The sequence below is a fragment of the Urtica dioica genome, chromosome 6 (assembly GCF_054948205.1).
Source record: "Urtica dioica subsp. dioica isolate 48M chromosome 6, U.dioica_male_clone48M_v1_H2, whole genome shotgun sequence".
Taxonomy (NCBI): Eukaryota; Viridiplantae; Streptophyta; class Magnoliopsida; order Rosales; family Urticaceae; genus Urtica; species Urtica dioica.
Genome location: NC_142761.1, coordinates 7,228,593 through 7,237,960, shown reverse-complemented (window position 1 = coordinate 7,237,960; position 9,368 = coordinate 7,228,593). Strand labels below are relative to the sequence as shown.

General features: G+C 36.1%; 2 protein-coding genes across 6 annotated transcripts; both read left to right on the top strand.

Moving 5' to 3' along the window:
• The first annotated feature begins 365 nt into the window (after nucleotides 1–365).
• LOC149393203 (UDP-glucose:glycoprotein glucosyltransferase-like) lies at nucleotides 366–2,610 on the top strand. Of its 2 annotated transcripts, none has more exons than XM_089617252.1 (8): nucleotides 366–679; nucleotides 790–878; nucleotides 1,092–1,307; nucleotides 1,405–1,494; nucleotides 1,596–1,660; nucleotides 1,897–1,999; nucleotides 2,092–2,391; nucleotides 2,474–2,610. In XM_089617252.1, the coding sequence occupies exons 2-7, from the start codon at nucleotides 819–821 to the stop codon at nucleotides 2,221–2,223; spliced, it is 666 nt and encodes a 221-aa protein (XP_089473378.1). In that variant the 5' UTR covers nucleotides 366–679; nucleotides 790–818; the 3' UTR covers nucleotides 2,224–2,391; nucleotides 2,474–2,610. The 2 variants fall into 2 exon arrangements, with proteins under 2 accessions (XP_089473378.1, XP_089473379.1); XM_089617253.1 differs by having other exon boundaries at nucleotides 368–679; nucleotides 1,082–1,307.
• Nucleotides 2,611–5,977: 3,367 nt separating this feature from the next.
• Nucleotides 5,978–9,197, top strand: LOC149393202 (uncharacterized). 4 transcript variants are annotated; one of them, XM_089617256.1, is made up of 8 exons: nucleotides 5,978–6,004; nucleotides 6,113–6,292; nucleotides 6,381–6,427; nucleotides 6,540–6,632; nucleotides 7,576–7,668; nucleotides 7,763–8,056; nucleotides 8,595–8,696; nucleotides 8,837–9,197. In XM_089617256.1, exons 5-8 carry the CDS (start codon nucleotides 7,624–7,626, stop codon nucleotides 9,002–9,004), a joined length of 609 nt encoding a protein of 202 aa, XP_089473382.1. In that variant the 5' UTR covers nucleotides 5,978–6,004; nucleotides 6,113–6,292; nucleotides 6,381–6,427; nucleotides 6,540–6,632; nucleotides 7,576–7,623; the 3' UTR covers nucleotides 9,005–9,197. The 4 variants fall into 4 exon arrangements, 2 of the variants coding, with proteins under 2 accessions (XP_089473382.1, XP_089473380.1); XR_016299772.1 differs by adding an exon at nucleotides 8,457–8,510 and having other exon boundaries at nucleotides 6,113–6,632; nucleotides 7,771–8,056; XR_016299771.1 differs by adding an exon at nucleotides 8,457–8,510 and having other exon boundaries at nucleotides 6,113–6,632; nucleotides 7,751–8,056.
• Nucleotides 9,198–9,368: the final 171 nt, after the last annotated feature.

The window sequence follows — 9,368 nt, the reverse complement described above, 5'->3', positions numbered from 1 at the left end:
CTATTTGTCTATCAAGACACCAAATTTTTGGCTTTTTATTTACTTATGTCAATTTTTTTTAAGTATGTCACTGACTAGATATTTCCTTGAAATGTTTGCACTGATTATGAGAGTCTCTCAAAATTTTTACTCCATAAGTAATATGTATTGTTGAAATATTTCATATCTTAATATTCATTTATAACCTCATGTTTTGAAGAAAAATTTGGTAAATTAAATCATATATATATATATATATATATATATAATAAGTCAGAATGATAACTTACTATTCATAGACTATTCATTTGGTTTTTAACCAATCATAACTCGACACGTCAATCTTTCTCTCTCTCTCTCTCTCTCTCTCTCTCTCTCTCTCTCGTTTTTATTCTGTCTCTTACTATGCTCGGTTCCTCTAGGGTTTAGTTCGAGGCTTTTACCTCTCCCTTCGGCTCCGCTGTGGCAAACCCGCCACTTCATCACCTACCGGGGCACGGAGACGAGCTCGGACGAGGAGATCAAAAGGCTCGAGGCTGTGGCGGCTCGGAATTCGACTCTGGCGGAGGATGAGGGAGAAGAGGAATGCTCGGTTCCTCTAGGGTTTAGTTCGAGGCGTTTACCTCTCCCTTCGGCTCCGCTGTGGCACCATGAATCTCGACGTTCCCGAGCCATGGCTTGTTGAACCAGTACTTGCTGTGTATGATTCTCAACACGTTTCCTTAAAAAAAAAAAGCCTACAAATTTTTTCCTCTTTTTTATTTTAATTTACTTTTTCTTCGCTTTCTTTCTCATTTCAACTTGTGACAGCCATGATATGGAAAACATTTTGTTGAAGAATGTCGGCGACACGCGGACATTACAAGCAGTTTTCGAACTGGAAGCTCTTGTGCTCACTGGTAAGCAAATAAAGAACCATGTGCTTGTGTATGTATTTGCTCTGTCTTAACGATTTTAGATACTAGAAGTTTATCATAATAACTGGATTATTAAGGGGTCATTGTAGAATACTTGAAGTTAAATTAGTCTATAAATAGGAGAAGAACTCTGTCCTCTTGTACATCCGTTTGTTTATATACTCATTGACACAAAATATACCCAGTTCGTATCAGTGTGACTCCGAGCTACTGGTGAATAAAAAAGAAATATCACGAAATCATGAACCAAACAATAACGGAGAAGCTGATCAGAACAAGCCGTTGCTGAAACGCATCACCGTCAGCGATCTGAGGGGCAAAGTCGTCCGAATGGAGGTTGTGAAAAAGAAGGGAAAGGAACACGAGAAACTTCTCGTTTCCGACGACGACTTTTCGGAAGATAACAAGAACGTAAGAAATTCTGTTTTTATGTGTATATATTGCTGTTGTCACACATGCTGCTTATATATTCTGATTTGGGTTGTTTATTTTAATAGTGATAATGTAGGCGAATAGTTGGAACGCTAACCTTTTGAAATGGGCTTCTGGTATTATTGGCGGCAACGAGCAATCAAAGAAGAGCAAAAACGCGTTGGTGGTGAGAGATGTCGTCCCTATTTGCGATAGTCGTTTTTATTGTTTGATATCCAATCCTTTTAATTTGAATTGATTTATTTGCTATTTACTCTACTTTTTTAGGACCAGAGCAAGGGTGGGCGACAGAGAAAAACGATAAATATTTTCTCGATAGCCTCCGGTCATCTGTGAGTGTTTCTTCTATCCAATCTTCTCTTGCACATCTCTTCTCGATGAATTTCGCCAACCCCAAAACCAGTTTATTAGTTCTATGCTTTTTTTTTTTTTTTTTTACTTAATGGTTGCTGATAGCTAACCTAGATATAGAATTGATTCTCATAGTTTCTTCTTACTTCCAAACTGATAATCTCACGATAAGCTGCAATTTATTTTATTTTAATATTTTTGGTGAATGATCTCGCAGATACGAACGATTTTTGAAAATCATGATCCTAAGCGTGTTGAAGAACACCAATCGGCCCGTTAAATTATGGTTTATAAAGAACTACATGTCTCCTCAATTCAAGGTGAGTTTTATAGAAGAACGACGAGCTATCAGCAACCATTAATTGATCGATCTTGGCTCTCTCTGATGCCCGATTGATTTCAATCCAAACAGGACGTGATACCTCAGATGGCTAAAGAATACGCGTTCGAAACCGATCTGGTCACGTACAAGTGGCCCAGCACAAGCAAAAAGAGAAGCAGAGAATCATTTGGGTCTTTTAACTCGGTTAATAAATCATTTTAATTGATATTCAAAGAAATGAAATATTTGGATTGATTCCTAAAAAAAATAAAAATATTCAGTGCTTTGTACGTCGTGGATTTGAACCGGCAAACTGCGGCCGGAGATAATCTCAGAGTTTTCTACGAATCTCTCAGCAAAGACCCGAATAGTTTATCCAATCTGGATCAGGTTAGTTAATTTCAATTTTTTATTGCTTTTACAATGATCGATGTTTCTGAAAATGATGAGTATGTGTTTGTTGTACGGTCAGGATCTTCCGAACTATGCGCAACACATGGTGCCAATATTCTCTTTGCCGCAAGAATGGCTTTGGTGCGAGTCATGGTGCGGTAACTCCACAAAAGCAAAGGCAAAAACAATTGACCTTTGCAACAATCCCATGACTAAACGTGGGCATGGGGAAGGGAAATGTAAGAGAATTCTATTCTCTTCTCTTTTTTTATGGGGAAGAGAAATTTCTCTTCTCTTTAAATGAGGAAAGAGAATTTCTCTTCTCTTAGCATTTAAGGGAAGAGAAAAAACCCCAAAATCCATTCTCCTCTCTCTCTTCTCCTGCAAACATACGGTTTTAATTTTTTTTTTTTTTTTTTTAAAAAAAAAATCTGAGCCATTGGATTTATGACCGTTGGAGATCCAATGGCTCAGATTTTTTGACCGTTTCAGCCCAAATGTTACCGTTTTATATCCGTTTGAACCCCAAAAAATTTAAAAAAATTCTTTTTTAACCCCCTCATTTCTTTCTCTATAAATACACCCATATATCTCCAATCTTTTTTCACAAAACACTCTCAAATTCTCTCATTCTTCTACATCTCTCTCAAAATTCATTTCCCATAGTTATAAATTTTATCATATAGTAATAATTTTATTATACACTTCAATGTCCCGTAAATCGTCTAACTCATCCCGATCCCATCATCCGCCTCCTTTACCCCAAAACACACCTCCCACAATTCCTCCACCACCCCAACATTCCCCGACCATCCAATTTGCTCAAAATTGGTTAGGATTAAACCAATTTCCTAATTTTGAAAACACCGAGTTTGACCCGACTCCATTACCTTCATCTTCTTACCAACCTCCATCATTCAACATAACCCAATACGAAACCGAGTTAAACCCAAATCCCCCTTATGTTCAACCACCTAGTCAAATCCAATTTCAAGTCCAAAATTCCCAACAAGCCCAACTACCACAAGAGGATGATGATGAAACCCAAGATCCTTATATAGTATATCGACAATATGAAAGTGAACATATTAACCCCGAGGAGGAGGAGGAGGATGAGGAGGCCAATGAGGAGGAAGACGATGAGGAGGAGACCGAAGAGGTGCAACCACATCATCCTCCAATCCAAATACCACAACCAAGACAACAAGAGCAAAGGCCCCGAAAGAAAAGAAAGGCTCGATCCCACGTGTGGCAATTTTTCGAGCAAATGGGAGAAGGCTCTACCCGTCGAGGAAAATGTCTAACATGTGGAAATGTCATCAAAGCTCAAAATGGCGTGCAAGGAACTTCTTGTCTAAAACACCACTACAAGAAGTGTTCCTCGATTGGTTCTTCAAGTAATGTAAGTACTCACGATCCCTTAGAACATAGGACATATTTAGTTGAGTACATCATTTCCACGAACCAATCATTTAGTCATGTTGAGGATGAAGGTTTTATTAAATATGTTAGTTATTTGGTACCTGGTATTCAAATTATTTCTAGATCAACATTGAGGCGTGACGTACTCAAATATTTTTTGGAAGAAAAGGAAAAAATGAAAGCCATTTTATCTTCTGGAACGTTTAGTGTAGCCTTGACCTCTGATATATGGACGGGTAAATCTAGGATGGATTTTATGAGTGTGGTGGTTCATAACATAGACGAACAATGGAACCTTAACAAAAGGATTATAGCCTTTAGGAGAATAGAAGGAAAGCACACCGCGAATAACATATTAGAGATTATATTAGGTGTTATTCAAGAGTGGGAACTTAGTGCTAGAATTATTTCCGTGACCCTAGATAATGCCACTAGCAATGATTCCATGATTAGAGGATTACAAACCAAAATACTTTGTGAGGAAAACCTTATGCACCAAAGATGTGCCACACACATCATTAACCTTATAGTTCAAAGTGGGGCACGAGCTTTTCATTCTGGGATTAAGAGAATTAGACATGCTATAAGTTGGATCAATAGTTCAACCCCAAGGGTAGATGAACTTAAGAGGAGATTTTTACTTCATGGACTACATGAAAGAACCTTTCATGTAGACAATAAAATTCGTTGGAACTCCACATACTTGATGTTAACAAATTTCTTATCCGAGGGTTATTATGAGGTTATTGTAGCTTTTTACAATTCAAGTTTGAGTGAAGGTGAAGGTGCACTAAGCGAGGAAGATATTAACATGGCTAAAGTTTTTGTTACTTTTCTCAAACTTTTTTATGACCAAACTTGTTGTTTATCTGCTGTTTATAAACCTACTTCTCATTTAGCAATTCATAGTCTTTGTGCAATTGCTCAACATTTTAAAACCAATATGGACTATGTAATTTTTCAAGATTGTATTTCCTCTATGAGAGACAAATTTTTAAAATATTGGGGTAAAGGCAAAATTCCTTACTTGTATGGGTATGCTTGTATTTTAGACCCTCGTATTCAACTGGATGGTTTTAAAATGTTCTTAAATTTTTTACAAGATATGTTCATCGGGGAAGATTATATTACACATGATCACAATAGGATCGTGGAGGGTTTTTATGATCTTTTCAGGGTCTATCAAGAACGAGTTGCACCGCCCCCCGAACCTAGCCCACCACGAAATGCAAGGCAAGAAGAAGAGTATATGTTCTTGTCTGTTCACCGACACTTTCGTGGAGTTGATGGATCTCCACAATCGTCTCCAAGAGGGAGAGGAGGGAGAGGATCTCCACAACCGTCTCGACCGATATACGACGAAATATCAAGATACACTATTCATCTTCACGTTGAGTACTCGAACACCAAACTTGACCTCTTGGATTGGTGGAGGCAACACGAAGGAATGCTTCCCATTTTAGCAAGTATGGCTCGTGATATTCTGACGATTCCTGTTTCAACCGTTTCCTCTGAATCCGCATTTAGTAGTTCGGGGCGTATTATTGATGATAGGCGTTGTAGTTTATCACCCGAGATGGTCGAGGCTTTAACGGTGGGCAAAGATTGGATTCTACATAGCCGACGAGCACAAGAGACATTTCGCGAAATTGAAATCATTGATGATTTTGATACTCGATTCTCAAACATAAACCTTACCCACCCTTAGTATTTTATTTGTAATTTCCTTTTAATTTTGCTTTGCATTTTGTTTGTTTTTGTTTGTTTGTTTTTTTTTTTTGCTTTGTAATATCTTGTGTAACCACGGTTTTCCTCCGCCATAAGCGAGGGTTATTAATAAAAACACCACGTTTCCCTTAAAAAAATATTTACCTACAATTAAATAGAACAACACATTTAGTCATGAAATAATTACACACACATAAAAATATCTTTGCTTTTTAGTCCCTTCAATTAAAAACACTACAAATAAAATACCATTAAATTTAATTCAAAATTAATTGTTAAGAGAAGAGAATTCTCTTTTAAGGGAAGAGAATTTCTCTTCCCTTTTAGTAGAGAATTCCCTAAAATAAGGGAAGAGAATTTCTCTTCCCTTATTTTGGGGAATTCTCTAACAAAAGAGAAGAGAACACACGTTCCTTCCTTTTGGCACCGTTTACCCATGACCAAGGAACCCAAGCTTCAGGCAAATAATCAATTTTATAGACTTTTTTATTTTTACTGAATTTATCTTGTATTTTCTATGTTACGTAACGTTTAATCAATATATATATACATATTTTTCGCGTTGCAGGGTGCTAGAAGAATAGTGGCCGAGTGGGTCGATCTCGATTCCGAGGCGAGACACTTCACTTCGAAGATTTTGGGCGATCAGATCGATCCTATTCCCGAGACTGTGCCGACTCAATCATCAAACAAAATGCTTTTAGCAATAGGCAAAGGAGCTGGATCTTTTGAAGTTTGGGATTGTGATGTGTAGAACAGTACTTTTAATAAGTTAGGTTCATATGACGCTCATGACAGGTAATACAATTAATGTGATCGACGATTGTAGGTCACAGGTTTAGCTTGGGCTTTCAATGGGAAATGTTTGTATTCCTGCAGCCAGGTATTTAAATCGTTCGTTTTATCCAAAGATAACTCAAAAGATCTTTATTTAAAAAAAAAACGTGCATAACTTCCTTCATAGTGATATCATGAGTTTAGTATCAAACTCTTAGGATAATTTTGTCCGGAGCTGGATTCTGTGCAAGGATGTCCTCTCAGAAGCACCACTTCTTTCAAACACTCCTTGTCTGAAAAGCTCAACCGAAGTAAGTCAACATTCTCTCTTTTGTTCTTCTGGAGACACTATATTAGTTTATAACATGTGAGATACGGGTGTTCAGATTTCTGATGTATATGTTTCATGCCTTGGTAATTCGGCTGTAGTTGGCCAATAATTCATTTTGCTTGCTACTTCACTCTTTTGGTTTTCACATTGGCAATAAGAGCACAATATTGACTTCGTGATATTGTCTTTGCTCTTTCATAATTCTCATTTGTTCTCATCAATATTATATTCTGAATTAAAATCCAATTTCAACATATATTAATTATAAGCGAGACAATATTCTCTTATAAGAAATTTCCAATATTTGAAATATACAATTCTTATTATTATTATTTTTTATTTTTACTTTTTTTATATATTTGTTTTGTTATATCTACATTTTCAGTTTAGTTGTTTTTACAGTAAAAAATTTACAATTTCATTTAGAATAAGAGTTTGCTTATAGTTTTAATTTACAATTTTATTTAGAATAAGAGTTTGCTTATAGTTTCAATATTCTTGAATGAACATAAAATAACCGGTATATAATTATTCTCAACTCTAACCTAAGATGCTTAATTATTGAATCTATAGTATATTTCTCTTTTTCTCTAAATGTTAATACGTTTCTTATTCAATGGAGTGTATAGTCTCTTTTACTATAAGTGATTGGGTGAAGCTGCTTACTCGGCAAAGAGGCTACACAGATCAGATGGATATGTAACTTGTTCATGTACTAGGGGTCTGTAACTTGTGAGATTCTATTTGAAGATTTGAGAGGAAGCAATTTACTTTTGAGTTATTTTATCTTTTCTCTTGGTATGTTACATGGTATGGTAGCAAATTGTGAATTACTTCCATGATGAATGCTATTAAACGTCAAAATGGAAAACTGTCATTTATGAGTATGAATTTTCCATCAATCTCATTTGTTGTGCGATCAGATCTGAAGCGAAAATGGCCATGGCAACTCTAAGACGCGAAGGGAAGTAATGCTTTTCTCCGATCCCGTCTCTCCGATCATCTCTCGTAGCCGAGTATGTAACTCCTCTCCGCTTCAATTTGAATATATATAACAAATTTAGTGTGATCATTCTATTTAAAAATAAAAACATTTAGGCTTACATTTAGGTTTCCAGATCGCATCTTGCATATCCTTTGAAATCCTTCACCCTCGCCACCGGTGAGCTCTTCATCGGCATAGCCTCTCGGATCGTCAAGACCACGACGCTCGGCCGAGCTCCAGTCGGAGATAGGATATGGAAGGACGACGAAGTGGTGTGGGAGCAGAGGAAAAAGGACGTTGAGGCGGAGCTACGGAGGCCGGTGGTTAGTTCGCCGGGGTTCAGCTTCTCCGCCGTTGGACTTCTCTTCCCTTACCACCTCGGCGTCGCTCAGCTCTTCATTGAAAATGTCTACATCAAGGTCTGAAACAATTCATTAGGAATTTTTCTTGAAATTCAGCTCTGCCATCATATATGCCTCATTTTATAAATCTAGATTGATTTCGTTCACCTGATTACAGAGATTTCGTTCACCTGAAGACTGTATGCCTCTTCAGGATTTTCTCTAAATCGATTAGGTTTTAGTTATGTTTGTGTAATTCAATTTACCCAATTCATCAGAAGAAGAAAAAATCTGTAGATTTTGCCTTCCCTTAGGTAAGCTGATTTGTATTTAACCTAGCCTTTGGATGTTGTTTCAATAATCCTTGATATTTATGGGTTTGAGAGTTTCAAGTTCAATAGGTATGCGTTTAAGTAGAGTTTTTTTTTTCCTCACTGAAATTTCTTTATTAAAACTGACAAGTTGCTTTATCGAATAGTTTTGAGCAGTTCTCAATTTTACAAACGAGAAATTGCAACAACATTTCAATCAGGTATTGAACAGTGATGTTCTCCCATTTTGTATATCTGATATTTAATTATCTATTCTGAGTGTTCTTCTAATTATGTGGTTGTAGCACGTTTTCAAAATGGAACAAGAAGAATACACAAAGGAAGAAATCAATTGGAGCTATATAGAGTTCGTTGACAATCAAGATGTCTTGGATCTCATTGAGAAGGTAACCTATAAAATCAATAAAATACACTTGGTTTGTTTTCTTATACTCCTTCTGTTACGATGCATAAAAGGTGATGTTTTTTTTGTACTATACTGGTGCATACTGCAATAATTTTTCAATATGTCTTCATTCTTTGGCAGAAACCTGGTGGAGTAATTGCACTGCTAGATGAAGCCTGGTATGTAGCTATAATCAATTCTCAATCATTTGTCTTCATTCTTTGGTTAATTTTTCCTTCCTTCTTTTTGTCTATCAAGACACCAAACTTTTGGCCTTTTATTTACTCATGTCAATTTTTCTTATTTTAAAGTATGTCATTGACTATATATACTTGACATGTTTGCACTTATTACGAGAGTCTCTCAAAAATTAAACTCTTAAGTATTATGTATGGTTGAAATATTTGATATCTTAATATTCATTTATAACCTCATGCTTTAAAGAAAAACTTGGTAAATTAAATCATACATATTATAATTATTTACTGATTACAACTACAACCACCACGTGCTTCGCACGTGTTTAAGACTAGTATATATATATATATACATATAAATATATATATTAATTATTTACTGATTATAACTACAAACACAACACGTGTTTTGGGAAAGTATGTGTTTCAGACTAGGAATGACCCATCTTGCTAAGAGCGGGTACCATATTTTCCTG